Source organism: Penicillium odoratum, assembly GCF_028828045.1.
Source record: "Penicillium odoratum strain IBT 22623 chromosome Unknown utg000002l_segment0_segment0, whole genome shotgun sequence".
In the NCBI taxonomy this organism is placed as follows: Eukaryota; Fungi; Ascomycota; class Eurotiomycetes; order Eurotiales; family Aspergillaceae; genus Penicillium; species Penicillium odoratum.
The window spans coordinates 1,987,238-2,009,263 of NW_026643144.1; the positions used below are offsets into that span (position 1 = coordinate 1,987,238).

General features: G+C 45.9%; 9 protein-coding genes across 9 annotated transcripts; 5 read left to right on the top strand and 4 right to left on the bottom strand.

Moving 5' to 3' along the window:
* Positions 1-227: 227 nt before the first annotated feature.
* On the bottom strand, positions 228-1,432 carry N7520_002742 (uncharacterized protein; the record flags this gene model as incomplete). The annotated part of the gene is made up of 2 exons (XM_057136677.1): positions 228-813; positions 864-1,432. The coding sequence occupies 2 exons, from the start codon at positions 1,430-1,432 to the stop codon at positions 228-230; spliced, it is 1,155 nt and encodes a 384-aa protein (XP_056999363.1).
* Positions 1,433-1,855: 423 nt separating this feature from the next.
* Positions 1,856-4,029, top strand: N7520_002743 (Zn(II)2Cys6 transcription factor; the record flags this gene model as incomplete). Its single annotated transcript, XM_057136678.1, has 4 exons — positions 1,856-2,205; positions 2,255-2,282; positions 2,339-2,803; positions 2,851-4,029. 4 exons carry the CDS (start codon positions 1,856-1,858, stop codon positions 4,027-4,029), a joined length of 2,022 nt encoding a protein of 673 aa, XP_056999364.1.
* A 362-nt stretch (positions 4,030-4,391) lies between these two features.
* N7520_002744 (putative FAD binding monooxygenase) lies at positions 4,392-5,942 on the top strand (the record flags this gene model as incomplete). The annotated part of the gene is made up of 2 exons (XM_057136679.1): positions 4,392-4,797; positions 4,837-5,942. 2 exons carry the CDS (start codon positions 4,392-4,394, stop codon positions 5,940-5,942), a joined length of 1,512 nt encoding a protein of 503 aa, XP_056999365.1.
* A 2,236-nt stretch (positions 5,943-8,178) lies between these two features.
* Positions 8,179-9,256, top strand: N7520_002745 (aldo/keto reductase family protein; the record flags this gene model as incomplete). Its single annotated transcript, XM_057136680.1, has 2 exons — positions 8,179-8,236; positions 8,295-9,256. The coding sequence occupies 2 exons, from the start codon at positions 8,179-8,181 to the stop codon at positions 9,254-9,256; spliced, it is 1,020 nt and encodes a 339-aa protein (XP_056999366.1).
* A 179-nt stretch (positions 9,257-9,435) lies between these two features.
* N7520_002746 (dynamin family protein) lies at positions 9,436-11,811 on the bottom strand (the record flags this gene model as incomplete). The annotated part of the gene is made up of 5 exons (XM_057136681.1): positions 9,436-10,713; positions 10,766-10,898; positions 10,946-11,021; positions 11,087-11,495; positions 11,554-11,811. The coding sequence occupies 5 exons, from the start codon at positions 11,809-11,811 to the stop codon at positions 9,436-9,438; spliced, it is 2,154 nt and encodes a 717-aa protein (XP_056999367.1).
* A 1,008-nt stretch (positions 11,812-12,819) lies between these two features.
* Positions 12,820-13,131, bottom strand: N7520_002747 (uncharacterized protein; the record flags this gene model as incomplete). The annotated part of the gene is made up of 1 exon (XM_057136682.1): positions 12,820-13,131. One exon carries the CDS (start codon positions 13,129-13,131, stop codon positions 12,820-12,822), a length of 312 nt encoding a protein of 103 aa, XP_056999368.1.
* Positions 13,132-14,606: 1,475 nt separating this feature from the next.
* On the bottom strand, positions 14,607-16,564 carry N7520_002748 (carotenoid oxygenase family protein; the record flags this gene model as incomplete). The annotated part of the gene is made up of 3 exons (XM_057136683.1): positions 14,607-15,758; positions 15,809-16,454; positions 16,515-16,564. 3 exons carry the CDS (start codon positions 16,562-16,564, stop codon positions 14,607-14,609), a joined length of 1,848 nt encoding a protein of 615 aa, XP_056999369.1.
* Positions 16,565-17,653: 1,089 nt separating this feature from the next.
* Positions 17,654-19,181, top strand: N7520_002749 (phytoene desaturase family protein; the record flags this gene model as incomplete). The annotated part of the gene is made up of 2 exons (XM_057136684.1): positions 17,654-18,163; positions 18,210-19,181. 2 exons carry the CDS (start codon positions 17,654-17,656, stop codon positions 19,179-19,181), a joined length of 1,482 nt encoding a protein of 493 aa, XP_056999370.1.
* A 1,749-nt stretch (positions 19,182-20,930) lies between these two features.
* Positions 20,931-21,758, top strand: N7520_002750 (Bifunctional lycopene cyclase/phytoene synthase; the record flags this gene model as incomplete). Its single annotated transcript, XM_057136685.1, has 1 exon — positions 20,931-21,758. The coding sequence occupies one exon, from the start codon at positions 20,931-20,933 to the stop codon at positions 21,756-21,758; it is 828 nt and encodes a 275-aa protein (XP_056999371.1).
* Between the last annotated feature and the right edge of the window lie 268 nt (positions 21,759-22,026).

Here is a 22,026-nt window from a genome sequence, read left to right on the forward strand (position 1 = left end):
ACTGATTAATGATTACTGCGAGTCTAATGATGCTATTGGCGAAGTTGACGTTGAGAAGTGAAGTTGTCCTTAGCCTGGGAAATTGGGAAATGTCGGAGATCTCCGAAAAGCCGAGATCCGAACGAGAAAGGTTAGTGCGAGCGAAAGCATATCCTGGCCTATGCTCTCTATAAAACTTCTTGGTAAACCTTGTGGGAATAGTACCTGTGCCAAATCAAAAGAGAACTCTATTCCTCGATGTAACAGTATTTACAATGTAGTTTTATCGCCGACCCATGGAGGACCGGAACAGGCTCCTCAGTCTTATGCGGGACGCCCCCTCGACGAAGCATTTCGTGATGACAAGCTCCGAACCAGACGTTCTCAAGAGCCAGAGGAGCGTGAGAGACCCGATTGGAAGTTAAGGCTGAACTAGCCACATAATGGCCTAGATCATCACGCATCTGCCACATAAACTCTCTACGACGTGACCAGCTCGAGGTACGAGATGGAGACTCTCTTTTCTCTTCATCGTGCGCAACCGCGATGAAGAACTGAAGTATTCGTTCCAAAGTAGATGTCATAAGGAGCAGACTGACCCAGCTTTCGGAGGATGAATAAGGGAATTCGGGGTGCATGAGTCGACGGACAGTCGCACAAAGAAGTTCCAGGCAGTGCTGGGTCGAAAGAAGAGTTTGAGTATTCGTAAACGGTGATGATTGAAGAATGGACTTCTGATCTTCAATTAACTTGAAAAGATTGGTGATCTGGACCGAGGAGTCTGAACTATGAGCATCTGCTGCACACGACTCGAGGAAGAAGATGGCGTACGCCCTTGTCAGTATTAGCCATTTGTCTGCTAACTAGATGTTCAGAGTTCATACATTGGATAGAGAAGTTTAGAGTGAAGTGTCGCCACGGCTCTACTGTATACAACTTCTTTCTCGGTTTTCGAAGAAGTCCAAAGCAGTCGAGCAATGGGGTCCGTGTCGAGATGATGCCGAACTGCATGATCGGCCAAATGATATGACAGCTGTATACAGGTTGTCCAGCACCGTTTTAGATCAGATAGATAGGCGAAAGAATAATCGGCATCGTCGTGACTGTCACCGATGGCATAATGAGGTGGAGGTGGTGGGAATAGTTCCGATATGAAGGTCAAATCATCGCCTGGCGAGAGAATTGTATCGTTTCTGAAACCAAAGGTTTCTCGTCGGTGGAGGTTCATGTATGCATGCGATATAGCCAATTCATTCTTAAAGATCCGCCGGTGTAACAAACGACATGTCAATGCTAGCGACGCAATGTCATCTAGCTCACATAGTGAGACCAATCTGATCAATGCATTGTCAGGAAGTCGTTTCCATATCGATTCCTTCGATCCGACGGAGAAAGACAACGCTTTATCCCGTCGAGAGAGGGCGGTGCGAAGTCGGCTAAATATTGGTGGCATGATTTGGGGGTTTACTTATCAATCATGCCGGCGGTGGTGTGAGATAGGAGCATTAAAATGCCGCAATTTTGTAATAAGTCTCAGGCACTTTGTTATCCGATTGCCTGTGACTAATAATGACCCATTTTTATTCCAGAACCCTGGAGGCAATGATATGAGGGGAGACAGTGGGGGGTCATATCAAAATCTGAAACACGTGAGATCACACTCGTGATATAATTTACGCCTCATAATTCAGGCAAGCAGCATTATTGCCTCAGGCGTCATTTACCCCATCATTCTCACGGATCCAGAGCATTTCTATGCAACAGTTCAGATACACAGTCACTTTATCCGACCATGAACCTTGATATACGGTCGTGATTTCCAGACTAACATTCACCATTAGGAGACCTGGGCTGCGAGGCTGATGTCCAGCCCACCATGGACTCGCCATCATATCCACCAAAGCCATACTCTTGTGTGATCTGCCACAACAGAAAGGTCAAGTGTGATCGCAAAGAGCGATGCTCAAATTGTGCAAAGGCCAATGTAGAATGCATATATCGTCCACCGCCACCACCGCGTCGTCGCAAGAGAGAGCGTGGCGCGAGTGCAAGCGCGTCTCGGGAACGCGACAAGTCACTTCGGCGAATGACGCCGGAGCCTCCCCGACTTGATCAACTCAGCAAATGCGCATCACCGGCTAGGAATCAGCCGTCCAAGGTGGAATCCAAGCGGAAATCATCGGGAAGGATGATTATGAGGGAAGGAAATTCCCTTTATCTCGATAAGTTAGTTATCTACTGGACTAACTGAGGGCCTTGCTTAACACTCAAATAGTACCCTTTGGACAAGTGTTAGCTATGAGGTTTGTGCCCTGCCGTATTTGATAAGTTCCAAATTTTTTCTAATGATCTGAAACAGCTACCGGATGCCGCAGGTATTCTAGATAATACATCCGATAGTCGCAATGTTGACTTGTCTCAAGAAGAGGATATCAATGAACCCATGATGCTCATGGGGCTTGCGACTCAAGAGAGCCTCACCATAATACACCCAAAACCTTTGCATATATTCAAACTGTGGCAGACGTTTCTTGAAAACGTCAATCCCTTGATCAAGATTTTGCATACACCAACTCTTCAGCCACAGATACTAGAGGCCACTGGTGATCTCCCAAAAATATCGAAAGAGCTAGAGGCGTTGATGTTTGCCATCTACTGCATTGCATTGGTATCATTACAGGCTACCGAGGTCGAAAGATCGTTCGGAGAGAGCAAAACGAAGCTCCTGTCAAGATGCCGACGAGGAGCTCAGCTGGCTCTGAGCAACGCCTCGTTTCTTCGGACCTCCAACCTCATGATCTTGCAGGCATTCGTGCTTTACCTAGTGAGCTTAAAATCTCGTCCTAGTGAACCTATTCTAACCTTTGTCAGTTGTCAATGCGTGCATTATCTGACCCACATACCACCTGGACTATGAGCGGTGTTGCCTTACGAATTGCCCAGAGAATGGGCCTTCATCGAGATGGTTCTGGATACGGACTGAACGAATTTGAATGCGAGATTAGACGCAGGATATGGCTTCAACTAGTGATTATCGATTCCACATGTGCGCAGTTCTGTGGTGTCGCTTCCAGTTCATTGCCTGCTAATACCGATACCAAGCCACCGATGAACATAAACGATAGCGATCTGGATCCGCGCATGACGGAGGCACCCCATGAAAAGCAGGGTCCAACGGAAATGATATTTTGCCTTGCTCGTAGCGAGTTCGGCAGATGGCTTAGTTCCTGGAGCAAGGATGTAGGCCCCTCCAATTCTCCTTGGGCTTTTCTATCTTCTTCATCGATGTCGCTCAGACAAAAAGATAGGGCCATCGATGAACTTGAGAGCACCATGGAGAAGAAATTTCTGCAATACTGCGATCGGTCCATTCCTCTTCATCTGGCTACCATAGGGATGGCTCGCTCAGCCATACATTATACCAGACTTACAGCGCATCATCCACGGCAATATCAAGTCTGCCAGGATGAAATCCCACCGGGTGAAAAGGACATTATTTTTGAAAATTGCCTGAAGATGGCTGAATATGCAGACTACCCTCAAACCAATCCCGACGTCCAACGATTTGGATGGCACACTACGCACCACATGCCTTGGGACGCGATGATTTTCATGCTGTCCGAAATGCGCTTTCGAACAGACCCAGAAGAGAAGAGCAAGGTCTGGGAGCTCGTCGGCAATATTTATTCTCGCCATGTTGCTCAAACACGAAATGGTGCAGTGATGCCTCTTCACCTGGCCTTGCAAAATCTTATGGTTAAGGCCTGGAAAGTGTATACCGAGGAGTGTGACAATCAGCATCGTGCCCCAACCCCATGTCCGACCATACTTGCTACTTTAATTGGCAACAAAGGTGACACCGAGTCACAAGCGAGACAGCAAACAAACATTTCTATAGATGAATTTCATCAAGAGGCACCAGAGGACAACGGAGATTTTGATCTTTTGTTTCAAGATAGAAGCTCAATGGATTGGAATGAGTGGGATGGTCTTTTAACTCAGTTCCAGGCATCGCTAATGGACGACATTGTTAACTTCACAAATCTTTGATGACGCGTGGAGAAAGCCGAAAGCAAGTAAAACAAGCATATTACAACGGAAGATCACAGGATATTCCGCGGACCGCGACCTTGCTTGTCTTACGTCTTGATGCAAGAAACCGAGTCGGGGTGCATCAAATTACGCCACATTGTGTCAGCATCCGTGTTTATTACGCCCGTTCGCGGGTTTGCCCGCCCCGTTTGCCCGTCTCAACTCTGGGAACTGGGGTAAACAAAATCAGCTGGGACGCCTTAAATCTTTTGTTATAAAGCAGCTGAACATCATATTCGATAAGTTTGGAAGCGTGTTTTCATCTTGAATCCTCCTCGTCATTTGCCTTCTACAATGACCATACCGTCATCATCAATGCTATGGACCAAATAGACGTTCTCATCATTGGTGCAGGGCCAACGGGTCTTGTTCTCGCTCTTTGGCTTCATAAACAGGGCATCAAAGTTCGTATTGTTGACCAAGCAGAAGGCCCAGCAAAACATTCCCGAGCCCTTGTCGTCCATGCACGCATCCTGGAACTGTATCGGCAGCTCGACCTGGTCGAGGAATTACAAGCTAGTGGATACCAACTCCCCGCAACCAACATCTGGGTTGAGGGCCAACATCGGGCGCACCTCGAGCTAGCAGAACTCGGCGAAAATTTGACGCCATATCCATACCTGCTGATGATTTCGCAAGACGATCATGAACGAATACTTGAAAACAAACTTCAATCCTTCGGAGTCTTCGTGGAACGTCGCACAGAACTTCTGCAATTTGTAGATCGTGGGTCCAGCGTTACTGCAAGCTTTCTCCGAAAATGAGATGGAGTTGAAATAAGCGGAGAAGCGGCATACATTGTTGGCTGTGACGGAGCGCATTCAGCAGTTCGACTTGGCGTTGGTGCCAAATTCGAGGGTGATACCTATGCTCCCCTTTTCTATATTGCTGACCTCGAAGCCGAGGATAACGACAGCCCATTATTCAATGGAGAGGGACATTTGAGAATAATGGATGAGAAAGTCACATTGATACTTCCATTTTCTGATGGTAGGCGTGTGAGATTAATAGGCACAATCATTCCAGACGGCGGAGACCAAACGCCTGACATGTTAAGTCCTCAACCACACATCGCTTTCGAGGATGTGGTGCCAGATATCAAGAGAACTTCTGGAATTGAGATAAGAAAACTGAACTGGTTCTCGACGTATCGAAGCCATCATCGTATTGCCGAACGGTTTCGCAGCGACCGGGCATTTCTTGTTGGTGATGCCGCCCACATCCACAGCCCTGTGGGTGGGCAAGGTATGAACACCGGTATTATGGACGCAATCAATCTGGCTTGGAAGCTTGCGACCGTGATTAAAACCCCCGAGATGAACGATGACTCAAAGAAAAACCTCCTGGATTCCTACGAGATCGAACGCCGTGCTTTTGCGCTCAAAGTGGTCGGCGCAACAGACCACGGCTTCACCGTTTTGACAGGCCGAGGATATTTTCCTCATATTTTGCGCAACTGGATAATTCCATACTTTGTTCCGTTCGTCATAAAGTTCAATTTTGCACAGAATCAAATCTTCCGTGGTGTCTCCCAACTCATCTGCAATTATCGCTCAAGTTCACTAAGCCAGCCCACTGGAGGATCCGGAACAGTCCAGCCAGGTGATCGTCTACCATGGGCAAAAACTCAGTCTTCAGACAATTACTCGACAATTCAGCATATATCATGGCAGCTACATGTTTATGGTGACCAGCGACCAGGCCTGGCAAACTGGTGTAATGTCAAAAGTGTTAATCTCACCTTCTTCGAGTGGGATCCGTACCACGGCGAAGTTGGCTTCAAGAAAGATGCTGCGTATCTACTGCGACCGGATCAATATATTGCAACTATACTTGAAGGCTGTTCCATTGAATCGAGCCTAGATGACTAATTCTCATCCCATGGCCTGACTTTTTAGCCTTGCATTACCAACTTGCTTTTGAATAGCGTCCAGATTTTATGATATCCCTTTTTCCACCTCTATTTGAACGTTTTTCCGCAAAACTTGTCAAGATGAAATGAAGTTGAAAAAGTGGACCACCGATTACCTCGAATCCCAGCCTGGTACGACTGGAAGGAATGGTCAAGTACCCATGACCACTGACGGAGGACAAAATTTGCCAACGTGAGAATGGTAGTAGTCATCATTTTGGCCAAGATGTCTTTCTGAACAGAATACCCGCGATGGATACACGCTGCTTGGCTCCTATTTCCTGTGGACTGGAAAGCATGCCCGCATTGATTACTCTTACATGTTTTCCCATCATGATCCGAGAAAATTTAAAAGGTTTATTTGATCACACACTCGGTCATTTCATATATAGTACAGTAGAACCTTTAGTCCTGAGAAACCATTGATGGGTTGATCATAGACTTAATTCCAAATGCGTACCACCGACCTGAAGATCTCGGCATGCCTTGGCAAGCCTTGGCACATATAGATTCCTATCGTAGCATATAGCTCTGGAAGCCGATAATCTTCTGACAATGGTCCGTCGCGTGAGCCAAGAACAAAAACACCATAGAAAAGTCGGGCTCTTGGCGAGATTTCTTCAAGCTAAAGTCATCTGACGAGCGGAAGAACCCCACCCCCGCGAGTTTACTTATGAATAAGCAAGCAGCATTAAGTTACGGAACGGGCTCAAAAGCGCATAATCCTTGTAGATCATGTGGGGATATCGAACTCTGAATTATCCTTGCTGTTTGAAATTGGCAGAGCAAAGCAACTATGGCGTCGGTCATGTCCTCTATTCATGTGCAAGGAGAAAACGCCCGACGGAATTCAGACTTGGCTGATTGAGGTGCGAACCGATTTATCATAGTTTGCGGAACTGAAGTGGCTTTTCGTTCAAATATGTGGGTACCTTATCTATGGAAAATTGTATTGGTATTGGGCAACGTAACTTGAGATGATGAATTCCAATTTCTCAAATTTAGCCTTGGGAACCTAGTTTTTTCCATTAAGGAAGAGCAAATTCAACAGGCTATCTTGATCTTCCCGTTTGTCGGCACGATCTGTCCAGGCATGAGATAAAACACCAGCCGCAGCAGGCGACCAAGGCATAAGTCAAACGATAGTAGCGTGGCAGTAAGTAAAATTCTCCCGCTCCTCTTCCCGATAGAGAAGGTTGTAGTTGTTCAAGCCTTGCATGGATATGAACTTGTGCCAGCCATTATACTTAGCGATGTTCTGTAGCATCTTTTATTCCCATGTGGCCATCTAACACGAATATATTGTCAGTTCCAATGATCCCTCTTCGAATGTCGAAGAAAATAGATACCGAGATTGTACCGATGTATCTCACTTTTCCACTGTCGACAAAATCGTAGAGCGCCATCATGATCTTCTCTACGGGCATATCACGATCCAAATGATGAATCTGGAGAACATCGATATACGTGCCTAAACGTTCAATGCTGGGGTCGACTGCATGGAATATATGCTTTCTAGAGAGGCTAACATGGTTGGCATTGTTCCCATAATTCAGACAAAAGTAGCTGTCTGTAATGGCCCGCGGGATTCATCAGCGTGGTGGAAAACTTTAAACATGATGACCACTAGGTCCGCCTTATTTAGCCATTTTTGAAACATCGGGTGAGTAAGCAAAAGTCAAAGCTTGGAAGCTTGGCTCATGGCAGCTATACTAAGTCGTCCCATTATCGCCTAATCTTATACTCCGTCATTACCTCCGCATGTTTCCGTCGATCCTTCTTGTTTGAACATTTAACATTTAGTTGATTAACTACTAATTAACATTTTTGGGTTAGAGTGTCAGCAAAGTATCCACTTCAAGTATATTTATTGGTGGGATGTAACGGGGATAAAAGTGGATACCATACAACCAATTAGAGTTGATCAAGAAAATAAGCAGGCCGCCAAGTGGAGTTAAGCACTGGAGATAAAGCATTTTTTCTCCTTTCTACTTTCGTGCGAATAGCTGACATGTGGATATCAAGGACTGATTTGGTGACATCACCAATTATCTCTTCTTTAAAACCCAGTCCCAGATCGGTGATTATTTTTGATTTGTTTATCCAATATCCCAGAATCCAGCACTTGGGATTCACAACCAACAAGACGTTCAGCTTTGGCTAATTTAGCAAACAAACATTATTACCATTCAAAGATGTCTCCCACAACCGCTGTTCCAATCGTCTTGGGATCAATGACAATAGGCAAGGCGGGTAAGGACGATCAATCTCAAAGGCCAACTACCGAGAAACTAATAAGTGATATTTCCAGGCACGGCTCATGTGCGAATTGATAATGGGGTTGCCGGTGCCAACGCCATGCTTGATACATTCCAGAAACACGGACACAAAGAGATTGACACTGCCCGCGTCTATGGTGCAGGGTCGACCGAGGAATATCTCGGCGAGGCCAACTGGCAGGGACGAGGACTACTTATGGATACGAAGCTTTACCCCTCTGCACGCCACGATTTGACCTGGATCACATCCGAGCTGTATACCCTCAGTGCGGCCGATACCTGCAAAGGTCTAATGCGAAGTTTGAAGGCGCTGCAGGCAGAGAAGACCGGCATCGAGATGTTCTACCTTCATGGCCCGGATAGATCGACACCGATTGAAGAGACGCTCGCTGAGGTGGACAGACTGTACCGAGAAGGACACTTTCGACGCTTCGGCATCTCCAACTTCCAGTCATGGGAAGTGGCTCGGATCTGTGAGATCTGCGATAAGAATGGATTCATCAAGCCCGCCACCTACCAGGGGGTGTATAATGCGTACCAGAGGTCCGTCGAGGCTGAACTCCTTCCTTGTCTCCGCCATTACGGAATTTGTTTATATGCATTCCAGCCTTTGGCCGCGGGGCTTTTGACATCGCGCTACCAGAGAAACCAAGAGGAGTATGAGGCCGGATCTCGCTTCGATCCTAAGACGAAGAGTAACCTTATCTATCACGATCGGTATTTGACGGATCGTAATTTTGATGCCCTGGAGCTTCTCCGTTCGCTTGGAGAAAAGTATGGTCTTACCGAGGCAGAGTGTGGGTTGCGTTGGATGATGCATCACAGTGCTTTGAAGAAGGAGCTTGGGGATGCTGTTCTCATTGGGGCGTCTAGCCCTGCTCAGCTGGAGAAAAACCTGCTCGATTTCGAAAAGGGGCCGCTACCAGAGGAGATTGTGCAGGCGTTAGACAAGGGATGGAAGGGTATTTCGGGGACTTATAGATACTGGCATTAGACCAGATGGACAAGAATGTAGTACGCGGAGTCTCAATGGAATTTGTGTTATTCGATAATGGCATTGCAGATAATTCACTAAAATCACATGGCGATATTGGAAAACCGTCATCCATTCTTGACCACAAAACCCACATATAGCGTGCACAACATTAGACCTGGTACCCACACGTAGATCTCCTACCTATACTGGAGAGCTTGAGCTTGCCCAAGAATTTGATCTAACTCTTTGATCTCGGTTTGTAGATCGGCACGCGTTCGCTTCCGTCCCTCATCCTCCCCAACAAGATCATCAAGTTGAAGACCGGAGAGGTTTCGAATCCATTTCGAGCTGAAACAGAAGATAAGTCCCGACGGACCTAACAAGTGGCGTTCAACAACCTGAATCATCACATTGTCCACAAATCGCCACTGAGCGAGATCTTGGAATGCCGTGAGATTGAAAAACGTTGTACCAATATACCGAAGTTTGATATCACAAGTTTCGAGGAATGCGTTCCAATCTTGATGTTTCTGTTGTACTCTTTGTACATAGCTTCGATCATAGGTATTCATTCTGCCAATCTCACTCAAAATGGCATCAAGTTCCTGCTCTGCCCGGAGAATAGCCTCATCTTTTTGTGCTTGCAGGGCGTTTCTGATCTTTTCATAAATTTGCTTGTCAGGGCACAACTCCTCTAGCAAAGAATCTGAGAAGGCTTGGATCAGTTGACGCGTCTTGAAAAGGAAATTGCTCGCAATTCCGTTCCAAGATTTGATCTGACTTTTCCAAAGCCTATTCTCGTAGTCTTGTGGCGGTATGTACCATAAGCCATCACCCCTGTTTTCGTTCCAGAACCGTAGCATCCAGCTAAATATATCGCCCGGCGCCAGGATCTTTGCTTCCCAATCAGCAGGGCTTTCTTTATATTCGAGCTCGTTTATCCGCTTCCCGAATTCTTCATCGGTCGGGTATCTGTGCTCAATCCCATCCTCTTCGACGGTCTTTTGAAGCTCCCCCACGAGCTTGTCTAAATGATATCTCAGCCGTGATGGGTGATCAAGGGAACAGTCATCGTAAAGTCCGGAAAGCCTTTTTTGAGCCAAGTCTTCGAACTTTCTCTGGACATCATCCAGGTATAGGGACTGCATCTTCTCACTGTCCCTGGCAGCGCCCAGCAAATCCAAGTTGTGCTTAGCCGATTGGAGCTTTTCGACGATATCCTTCTGCACAGCAGGAAAACTTGCCTTGACATGCTTGTACATGATATCAGAAACACAGTTCTTCAGATTGGCAATTCCCGCGAAGTTGGTATGCAAAGTCGACCAAGGCTTCTGGTTGAACAGCCGATATTCCTTCTCGTCTCGCTCTCGATACGTAAGCCCCTGCTCGATTTCTTCGGTGGTTCGGTTGCGAACAGCAAACCATCCTAGTTCAAGCCTATGCTCCGGATCTTGATTCTTGAGAAGGGTAATTGTCTAATAAAAAGGTCAGGATGGATTATATTAATAACTCTGGTTGGGGATTTACCTTTGCCTCATCGTGCTTTTGTAGCATGTCACACTTGGTAACCACTCCAATTGTCCGTTTCATGGCCCCTTCCTCTCTCGCAAGACGTAGAACAGCTTGGTTGTGAATGTCGTCAACGGCAGGCATGACGGCCCTGAAAAGTCAGTGGTTATCTTAAAATATCATTCCGCTCTAACTCACAGAATTATAGCACGAGGGTTGCTCATATACTGGCGTGCGAGATTTTCAGATAGTCTCTGATCCGACTTCGAGCCACCTATATGAATGAAAAGTTAGAAGACCGCAATCAAGCTGAGTGAGAGGCGAATGACTGAATGATACCACTAATAAGTCCCGGGATATCAATCACACTGAAGTGGGCTTGATCATGCTTGTAGACATTGACTTTCATCACCTGGTCGTGAAGGCGATCAATTCTTTTATTATTGATCAGTCGTCGCGGTATGTTAGTCTTCGCATGCTGTTGGCTGAATATATCCTCAAGGTCGCTTTTGAGGTGCAGAGAAACATTTGACCACGATTCATTGGAATATTCGCGGGGCACGAAGTCATTTGGCTCGGTTGTTTGTATGGTAATTGAGTAGTGTGGATTCACAGATGGATCGCAGCGGTGAATCATAGTTTCTGTCGCAAAAAGGGTGCATATCCCATTGTCCACTGGGAATGGGAGCTTTGTGAGACCCTGTAAAAGCGATGACTTCCCGCAACTGGTGCTTCCAACGACGACCAGCTTGACTTTGGTCAGCGACATGAGTATCAGAGAATTTTTCGACATGCTCTCTACTTACCTGGGGGAGAGAAAGACTGCTAGTGTCAATTTGGTAGGCACTTCTGACATTGTCGAAGAAGGCAAGAAGCTCTTCTCCCTCCACGGTGCCGATGCTCCTCAACACCTCATCATCAGAATCATCACCACACTCGGACTCGGGTCTTTCCTCATTTTTGTCATCTTTCTCATCATGAACAAGCTCGGGTGTATCCAACGGGGTCTCTTCATCGCAATGTTGCGAGAACACCTCTTCACCATTCGAACTTGATGTGGACATCGTGAAATTGGATTCACTGTGATAATTTTGAAATAGATCTTTCCAGTCAAATATGAAGAAAAGAATCAGCGATAAGAGTAACAGCTTAAGTCTTCCGGGGGGCTTTAACTAACAACTATAACGAGTGACCACGTTGACACTGATGTAGATCTAGTCAACCGGAACTGTTGATCTGGCCCCCACGCCCAAACCTCCGGTTCCACCCATGTGAGCGCCTTCAACTACGGGCTGAAGCGCTTGTGGCTAGTTTCACCCGAGCGCTAATGCACAGGCTCATCACCGTCCAATTATATGAATGACACAAAGTGCATTATCCTGCACTAGAGTGTGAAGCACCTTAAACGTGCAGCTCAGGGGACGCGTCATCACAAGGGCACGAGGCGCAGCCTGAACATAGAGATAAGAGAACATAGTAAAAATAGTACGATGAATATTATTAGTATCCGTATATGCAGACTAGGCGGCTGTGGCCGACGCCTTGGGGAGATGGAGGAAATTAAGGGTGAATCCCATTCAGATGTCCCCAGCCATTCTTCACGAGTGGTGAATTTTCCTCTAAACTGACATGACCTAATTCTGTCTCGTTGGAACTTCTCACACACGTCCATCATTTAGTTCGAATATTCCGGCGTGGTTCGACTAACAAGATCTGCTGTGAGATCCCAAATGCTCTGAAGCAACTGGATTCCACTCTTTCCTGTCTTCCAAGGCAGGTTCCTTGTATGGCTCCAACCGCGCTAAAAACCACTCTAGTCCTTTTAGAGCAACCATTCGCTCTGGCATATTCTCCACCAGGTCCTGCATGGGCTGTTGAAGCTGTCCCTGAACAAACGGCAAAACTCTAGACAGAAGGCCAACCCCCAAGTTCATCTCTGCATTTGCGGGTATCGCTTTGATGTAGGCCAGTGGGCTAACGTGACTCACTAGACAATCTTATATCTCACTGAAAAACGGGGACAAGTAGTCCGTTGCGCGTATGATCTGGGCCTGGTGTGCGTCACAATCGCTTCAGCAGTCGAGATCGCCCAGTCGACTGCAGATTTGACGAAAATTGGCAGCCACGAGGACATGAACATCATTCTCTGCTAATCGCAGGCCTTCTTCAGCGGCTGAAATTGCTTGTGGAAGTTTGCCCTGGCGGATGTGGGTGAACATGTCCCTGAATTTGTCGATGTACCAAGGCAGCAAGCTTCTGAAAAACTGCAATTCTTCCCCAAATTGGAACACATCCCTTGTCCAGGTGAAGCTCATTGGGGACACAATAGGCTGAATTTCTCCTCTGAAGTATTTGATCTTTTCCAGGTGGAATTCAAGAGTCATAGTGCGACCTGCACGGTTTTTTCTCCCAATATTACCGTATATACTTTTCAAGAGCAGCCATATCGTGATCATCACGAATGATTTCGAGCATAATTGAATTAAACATGAAATCCATTCTCATTTCCCAATGATTCCCGAACCCCTGAGTTGTGATGTTAATCATCTCAACAATCAGGGAGAACCAACAGTGGCAGAATTAACGCTCCACAAACCGCCGTCACCGCCAAATATTGCCTGGGTATCCACTTATCGAACCGCTAACATATTCAACCCCGATGCATTCAAATACTCTCTTCCAGGCCTGATACTTTGTATCTTCTCAGAATGGACATCCCCGTGGCGGAAACCGTGCTGGGCACCCTTGGCGCGGTTAGTTAATCCACATGAACAATTCAATCTGTCCCACTAACGACGTCCACGGAACACAGGTTTGTTGGTCTATCCAGGTAGGCTGTTGTTGGATATCTAAAATTTGGCCCTATGGTCGTACTCAGTTAATCTTATGTTTCTCAGCTTCTCCCCAGATCATCATCAATTACAGAAGACACAACACTGAAGGTCTACAAGGCTCAATGATGCTCCTTTGGGCTGCGGCAGGGGTCCCTCTTGGGGTATACAACATTGTGGAAGAGTTCAAGGTTGCGTTGAGAATACAGCCTCAAATACTTACATCTTTAAGCCTTGTTACATGGGCTCAGTGCCTCTACTACGGAAAGGTAAGCCACGGTTTCTTTATAAACTGTTTTCTAGTCTCATTATCTACCGGGCATTAATTGGAACTAGAGCTATTCTGTCACCAAATGCATTGCTGCGGTTGCTCCCCTCCTTCTTATCTTTGGTGGCATTGAAACCGGGTTGATATTTGCGTTGAAAGAAGCCAAACATCATGACTTGAGGTGGCCTCTCATATTGATGGCTGTCCTAAGCGCATCGCTGCTTGCAGCAGGAGTACTGACACATTACTGGGATATTTATGTTCATCGAACTGTTCGAGGGATCAGTTTCTTTTTTGTCGGAATTGACGCCGCTGGTGATTTGTTCTCACTCATTTCCATTTGTAAGTCCTTCTAAATGTGGGAATGGCCGACCGGGCTAACAGTAGTATCTGAAAGTGTTCGGATCGAGTATCAACATACTTGGAATGGTCATATATGGGACTGAGTTGGTACTTTGGTTGGGCATATTCGCCTGCGGCGGTGTATTCAATCTCTTGCCTTGGCTTAAGACGCACTCAAAGAGACCTGAGACTTCACAGGAACCAATATCCCTTCATCCAATGCCATCGTCAACTTCCGTATTCAGAACTGCATCTGGGTCTGAAGTATTAGAGAGACGGGGTTGGCCGCGTGCATCTTGAGACAATACGACATCTATATTTCTCTACATGCCATGTTTGACTGCACCAAGTAACATTGGAAAGCGGAATACATACGTTCATAGATAGTTCGATAATTCCAATTGACTTATACTCCAAGCTACCGTTCCATGCGCGAAGACTGATAGGGTCTTTGTCTTTCAATCTGCTCGCGCGTAAACCAGTTGCCATGAAATCCATAAGGCACTCTCTGCGGAAGAAAAATCCTCGCCACCACAGTTGTCATATCGCTGGCCTTGATAATCCACAACTCACTTCTGGCGTCATCCAAAGCACGTCCGTCTTCCCTTAGCTGGGACTCGTCAAACATGAGAGTCAAAATGTACCCATCATCTTCAGACTGCGCATTATTTCGAGGAACAAACAAAGGTTCTTGGGCATACCACCCTTCCGGGGCTTGGAACACATTGATACAATCTGAAATGCCTTCGCTTTTCAGTATCTCGCCGATGGATCTCTCATCCACGCAGCCGAAGACTCCTTTCTTTTCTTTTTCGATTCCTTGACGAATCAAGATTTTGATATCGACCTTGACAAGGCAATCATTCTTCATGGGCTCGCCTGTACTCGATCCAAACATTTCACTTTTCGAAGAACATCCGTATATGAACCTCGGCGTATCTGTGGAGGGTGAGACAACCGGCATCTCAAAGGGGATAGCAGACAGAGCCCACTGGTGAGTAATTCGATTCTGGGTGTGGTCCGACAGCAAAAATCTGTAGTAGTATAGTCGACTGTCACTCCCTTGTTCCTTGGGGGCCTTCGTAATCGAGCTTGTATTGATGGCCCCCAAAGAATATAGCATTTCAGCGCTAGTGTAGCGACATGCAACCATGTTTACTGCTTCCACTTCGCCGTCGCTATCAGACTTTGGGGAATGTTCATCCCAAGTGCTGGCGGTATGGAAAATGAAGCAAGCTTCTGATTCAAACCATCGAACCATGGCAGGATTGTGACGGGGGAAAATGCCAAATCGTGACGGCGAATCCTGATCATAATGAATGATGGGTCTTCCTCTCAGCATATTGATGGGGTCCAATGACATTGGAAGATCCATTATGAGCGTGTGTTTGGATGAAACGCCAAAGTCATGCATCATCTTTGGGCTCGATATGCCTGGTATGGCGGAATGTAATGGCGATTGCTGAGATTTTGTTTCACTTGTACGTGGAATGATAGAGTACCAGACAAATGGAGGCATAAAAGATGACTGAAATGATATAAGCTCACCGGTGATTCGGTCGACATGTGGCTATTCTTCATATGAGCGATGGTCATTGATTATAAAGCATTGCTACTCACATGTGCCGTCGTCCAATCCTTCAAAAACCCAAAAAGTCCATTGCGACCAAGTAAATCTTTACCGGAAGTAGGAGTTTTATACTCATTCTCGGCTGAACTTCCATTATACCAGCCAACGGTATCCAAGTTTGGCAACTGCACCCTCATCGGCGGTCCAGTCTGACATGTTGCCAATGTCCTCTTGTCATGGTAAAGGATTGCCGTATTTGCAACACTTATTCTCCGCACTGGTACTCCGTAAAACGTCAAGTGGGACCAAAGGATGAGAAACACAAAGCGGCAAAGCTGGTAGAATGTTGAAATTGTAGAGGCGAATGGATGGATCAAGGTCGCGATACTTGGCAATATCGAAGAAGAGACTCGTGGCATTGATTTTGTAGCAAGGTAAACATCGGTCAAGATATACCTATTGACAAAATAGGGCTCAACTTCTCGGGGATTTTCAGATACTCGAAATAAGACGCCAGCTAGCATCCCGTCACCGTCGAACATATGAGCATGGTCGGTGAGATCGTCTCCAAAGGTCGGATTCCCGCCATTTCGAACATACTGGCCACCATGGAGCTCAACGGGAATTTCCCCCGAGTATGTGCACGGCTCTAGGTCGAGTTGTCGTTGAATTGGTGCAAAGTTTCCTTTAAGGCATCTTGGAACTTGTAAGCTTGTCTTCTAAGTAATTTCCCGGAAGTTGGTTCTTGAGATATACCGATGAGGCTTTCGTGTTGGGCCTTGTTTATCATCCACTATATCTGCCATGACATAAACCAATTTCAACTTGCTCTGCTAAGAGATGCAGCCCTATATAGCCAGAGAACATGGGAGATATTCAGTGCTCACTTCGGGACACTCGTGAAAGACGGAATAGTACGCAGTAGTACGATATGGTCAACGGTTTTCTTCCTGAAAGGTATGGGGAGAGGAAGGAAGGAAGAATGTGTTGAGCCCATATATCACACTAGTCCCGATTAGGATGACAACAAAGGCCTAACCAGCAAACACTCTGAACCTGACACTCAGCCTGGATTAGATGCCTGGGCCTAGAAAATACACAGGCTGTTGCCGTATAGAGCTGTTCAAGGCTTTCAAGAGTAAGTTGCCTAAACTGATGACGTCACGATCATGACACTGAGGACAAACGAGGATAAACGAGGACGATACGAACACAATTTTCTCGCTTCAAAAAGCTTGCAAGTTATAAGCACAGGGCAAACCGATCAGTACTATTCTTTCCAAGTATTGGCTAATCGTGGCATCGATGAATTGTACTCAATCTGCATGTCAGACAAAAAGTTGGAACATTAGTGGAACCGGGGAAAGATTATACGAAAACGAAGAGGAGAAAACAGCTAACATGGTGAGTCAGAAAAGGTAACTAAATGTGAGCTTTTCCCTTTTCTCGACGTCTGATACAAATCGGGAACCTTATCGGCATGCATGGGTTGCATGACGTCGATCCTAATTTACTACCCGCACGCACGGCCCCGTTTATAGATCCTTGCATTTTATAAGGAGACACTGCGTGAGCAGATAGTGCAAATTGAGATTAAAATGAGCGATAGAAAGGAGATGGAAAAAAGAGTAGTGGTTGTTGGTATAGGGCTCGAATTCCATTTCTTGCATCAAGATTTCAAGCTGACAAGGACATAATTATAGGAGCTGGAGTTGGAGGTGTCGCAGTAGCCGCCCGACTGGCCAAAGCTGGATTAAAAGTATCAGTTTACGAGAAAAACGAATATCACGGAGGGAAATGCAGCAACATCCTTCACAATGGCTATGTAAGCTTTTCGAAGTTTTTTTGGGAACTCTTGTTGACCTTTTTAGCGCTTTGATCGCGGACCATCAATCATGCTCATGACTGAGATATTCGAAGAAACATTTCAGCATCTGGGCACATGCATGTCTTCTGAAGGCATCGAGCTTCTCAAATGTGAGCCAAACTGCAAGATTTGGTTCGAAGACGAAGGATGCTTTGCAACTTCTACAGACATCGCGCACATGAAGCTTGAAATCGAGGACGTTGAAGGACCAAGCGGGTTTGAGCGTTTTGTTGCATTTCTTGAAGAGTGTCAGAGACATTATGAGCAGAGTTTGATCCATGTGTTGAAAAAAGACTTCCCTAGTTTCCTTTCACTTCTCAGGCCCGCCTTTTTACCTTACTTGTTTCAACTCCATCCCTTTCAGAATGTTTGGCAACGGGCTTCCGTCTTTTTCACATCCCACAAAGTCCGCCAAGTCTTCAGCATTGGGAGTATGTACCTTGGCATGTCACCCTTTGAGATCCCAGGAACTTACACGCTTCTCCAATATGCTGAGCTGGCAGGTGGAGTTTGGTACCCTCGGGGTGGCTTTCATAAGGTAAGTCACCGTCCATTCCTTTGAACACTCAAACTAAAATTCAAAGGTGGTTGAAAAATTGGTTCTCATTGGTAAAAGGCTTGGCGTTGAATATCATCTTTCACATCCAGTGAAGGCAGTGACCGTATCTCGTGGAAAGGCTTTGGGTGTCTCTGTGGACTTCGACAAACTTTTGAAGGCAGATGCTGTTGTCATAAACGCCGATTTGACTTACGCCTACAAATCGCTCCTTCCATCGGATTCATCAAGCTGGGCTACATTTAAGAAGGGCAATAAGGTCTCCTGCAGCAGCATATCCTTTTACTGGTCACTTTCGACGACCATACCCCAACTGGAGACCCATAACATGTTCGTGGAAAGTTCATTTGGACAGCAATCCACGCAAATTTACTTGAAACGCCAAGGGTCGATGAAAGCTTCTTTTTATGTCCATGTTCCCTCAAGAATAGACCCATCAGCTGCACCAGCAGGAAAAGATGCGCTAGTTGTCCTCGTTTTGGTCGACAATCTCGCAGGGTTAGAATCATGCGGTGAAGTGATTAACGATACGAATCTGGTCTCTTATGTCCGTGACCATGTGATTTCCTCTATTCAGCAGCGAACGGGGGCCATCGGTGTCAAGAAGCTCATCGACCATGAGATTGTTAACACACCATTGACATGGCAAGGGGAATTCAACTCAGACAAAGGCGGAATATTTGGCATTGACCACAGTTTTTTCAATATACTGTCTTTCCGACCAAAGATCAAACACGAAAGTGTTGAAGGTGTATATTTCGTTGGTGCCAGCACACATCCCGGAGCTGGGGTTCCCACTTGTCTTGCGGGTGCAAGACTCACTGCGGAGAGAGTATTGAAAGACCTTGATGTTCCTATTCCCTGGGAAATTCCCACCCCCAAACGCAACTATGCTTGGTCGCGATTTTTCACGCCAATATCCAATCATTCTTCATGGAAATGGGTCCTATTTGTTTTTTTCATCGGGATAGCGTTGGCAGGCTTTTTTTGGAAATTATAAATTTAGCCTCCCTCTCATACTGTTTATCTTTGTTTCATTATCGTAATATAAATGCATCGGAGAGTTTATTAAACAATGTTTGATTGCTAGTTTGCTTTGTCAGAAGCTAAAACTATATGGGTCGCTGAATCAGCGATCGATCGATCAACCGGGAACAGCGGATGAGGACCAGAGATGAGAATACAATTTCCCTGATTTACTTGTCTTATGTGCATTAGTGGTTTCCAGCTGTCTTTTCGTCACCCGGGTGTCAGAATTTCAAATTGGAATGTTGCGTGTGAACCTTGATCCGAGTCGTAGTTCATGCCAGGTTTGGAAAAGCAAGGGCGTTCCACACAGCAAGCTTTCCTATCTTCCTTCCGTTATCCAAATCGGTTACCCCTTAAGCGGAAATATCGATTGGATCTAGCATTTATAGAGAAAGCCGTGGCCCTTTCATCACCGCCACTCTTACACGAATAATTGCATCGGGCCGGCGAAGGCTTTGAGTGCTTCAAATCGACATTCGCCATAATGGGGTTTGAATACTGTCTCGTGTATGCTATGTGAAACAGGTACTCAATTTTCAGAACTAAACTAAAGATTCATTATAGCCATTCGACCTGGACCATCCCGCCCGCGGTATTATTGACAGCGGCATATTGGCCTTTCTTCACACGACTGGAAATTACCAAAATATTCATTCTGATCAGCGTAAGAGGTTTACGTTCTTGCTTTGAAAATAGCTATTGACAATCTCAGATCGCGGTCTCCTTCACCATACCATGGGACTCATATCTGATTCGCAATCGTATCTGGTCTTATCCACCTAGCGCAATTGTCGGATATACTTTATTTGATATTCCGTTCGAGGAATTGTTCTTTTTCGTCATTCAGACATACTGCACGAGCTTGCTGTATACTATATTCACCAAGCATTTGGTGCTACCGGCATACCTGCTGCCGAGGAAGAACGATTTGAAAAAGGCTCTTGGGTCCGCGACATTGATAGCTGGAACGGGCATCGGTATGATCTGCGTATTCATTAGGAACCATTTCACATATATGGGTTTGATCCTAGTATGGGCTCTGCCGGTACTGATATCTCAATGGTGAGGCTGTGACGAACGCTGAAATTGAATAATGTGGAGGCTAACAAGGGGTATTACCAGCCTTCTTTGCGGTAACTTTCTTCTTGCATTGCCCAAGAAACCTATTTTGATTTCCATCTTGTTGCCAACTTTATATCTATGGATCGTGGACTTCTTTTCGCTTCAACGTGGCACATGGGTGATTGAAAATGGAACGAAGCTGGATATCCGCATTGGAGGATCCCTGGACTTGGAGTAAGTCCCATTCAGATTGCAGTCGTGGAATTGGCTAATATATTCCTTTGATGATTTTACAGAGAGGCATTGTTCTTTCTTGTCACCAATATTATGATCATTTTTGGTCTGGTAACCATTGATCATGCTCTTGCGATAGACGAGTATGATGCGGTAATTTGCAAGTCAGCTGACAGACATTCACCTTCCGTCTTCCAGATAGGCCGGTCATATATGACCAGCCAAGCAAGATGTTTCGATATCCAGTTTCTCCAGGGGTTGAATGCCGCCATTGAAAAGCTATCACAAAAGAGCCAAACAATGTATTTAGGCAGCGCGATGTTCCACGATAGACTGCGTATTGATCTTATTATGCTGTAAGGTTCAACTTCATCCCCAAAGTGGTCAAAATTAATTCAGTCACAGATACTCATTTTGTCGGGTAATGGACGACCTGGTTGATGAAGCTAAAGACCGCGAAACAGCGCAGGCGAAGATCAAGGAAGCATCTCGAGTGTTAAACTGGATATTTTCAACCAAGCCACCATCAAAGCCTCTTTATGACTATTTGGATGTTGAAAGAAGCCCCGAACAGACTAGTGCTCTGTCCCCTTTGCTTTCCTCTATAGCACTATTGCCTATCTCTCGTCTCACCTTGAAACCACTACTCGAACTTCTGTCCGGATTTGAAATGGATCTTGAGTTTTCTGCTGAAAGCAAGAAATTTCCAATCGCAACCGAATCGGACTTGGAAATTTATTCCCACCGTGTCGCTGGCACGGTCGCATCGTCTCTTCTTGAATTGGTATTCCATCATTACGACATGGGCGAAATAATATACGATCAAGCCCAACGAGACAGAATCATCAACTCTGGGCAGCATATGGGACAGGCTTTACAGTATGTGAATATTGCGCGCGACATCAAACGCGATGCAGCGATCGGCCGAGTTTATATCCCGACTTCGTGGTTAGCACAGGAGGGAATCACTCCAAGCGATGTACTATCGAGTCCGGATCATGACAGGCTTGCGATATTCGAAGATCGCATGTTGCGCAAAGCGACTGAGGCATATAAACATAGCGTGCGAGCCATTGATGAACTACCTGAAGAGGCGCGACGACCTATCAAGACAACAATTGAGAGCTATATGATGATTGGGGAGATGGTCCGTAAGAGGCGCCAATCTGGAATCAAAGAGGAAGGAAAATTGAAAATAGCTTTATGGCGAAGACTGAGGCTAGCGTGGTGGGAGATGAATGGTAGCAATTAGGATCTTGTTTAGTGAAACAGCCTGTCCAGCAACTTCAAAATGTTCGAACATACTGGATATATCAAATACTATGGGACAATTCTATCAGTGAGATCAAGCGCAATTGACTGGTAAAAAGACACGACAAATTCATACAAAATAAGTGTAGATAAGACTAGACCATTGGATTGTGAAAGTCAGGCGACACCTGGGCACTCCGTTTCCTAGCGCCGCATGGCTAGATGGTCTCTCTCTCTTCTCCCCTGTCCCTTGCACTTCCCCCATTCCT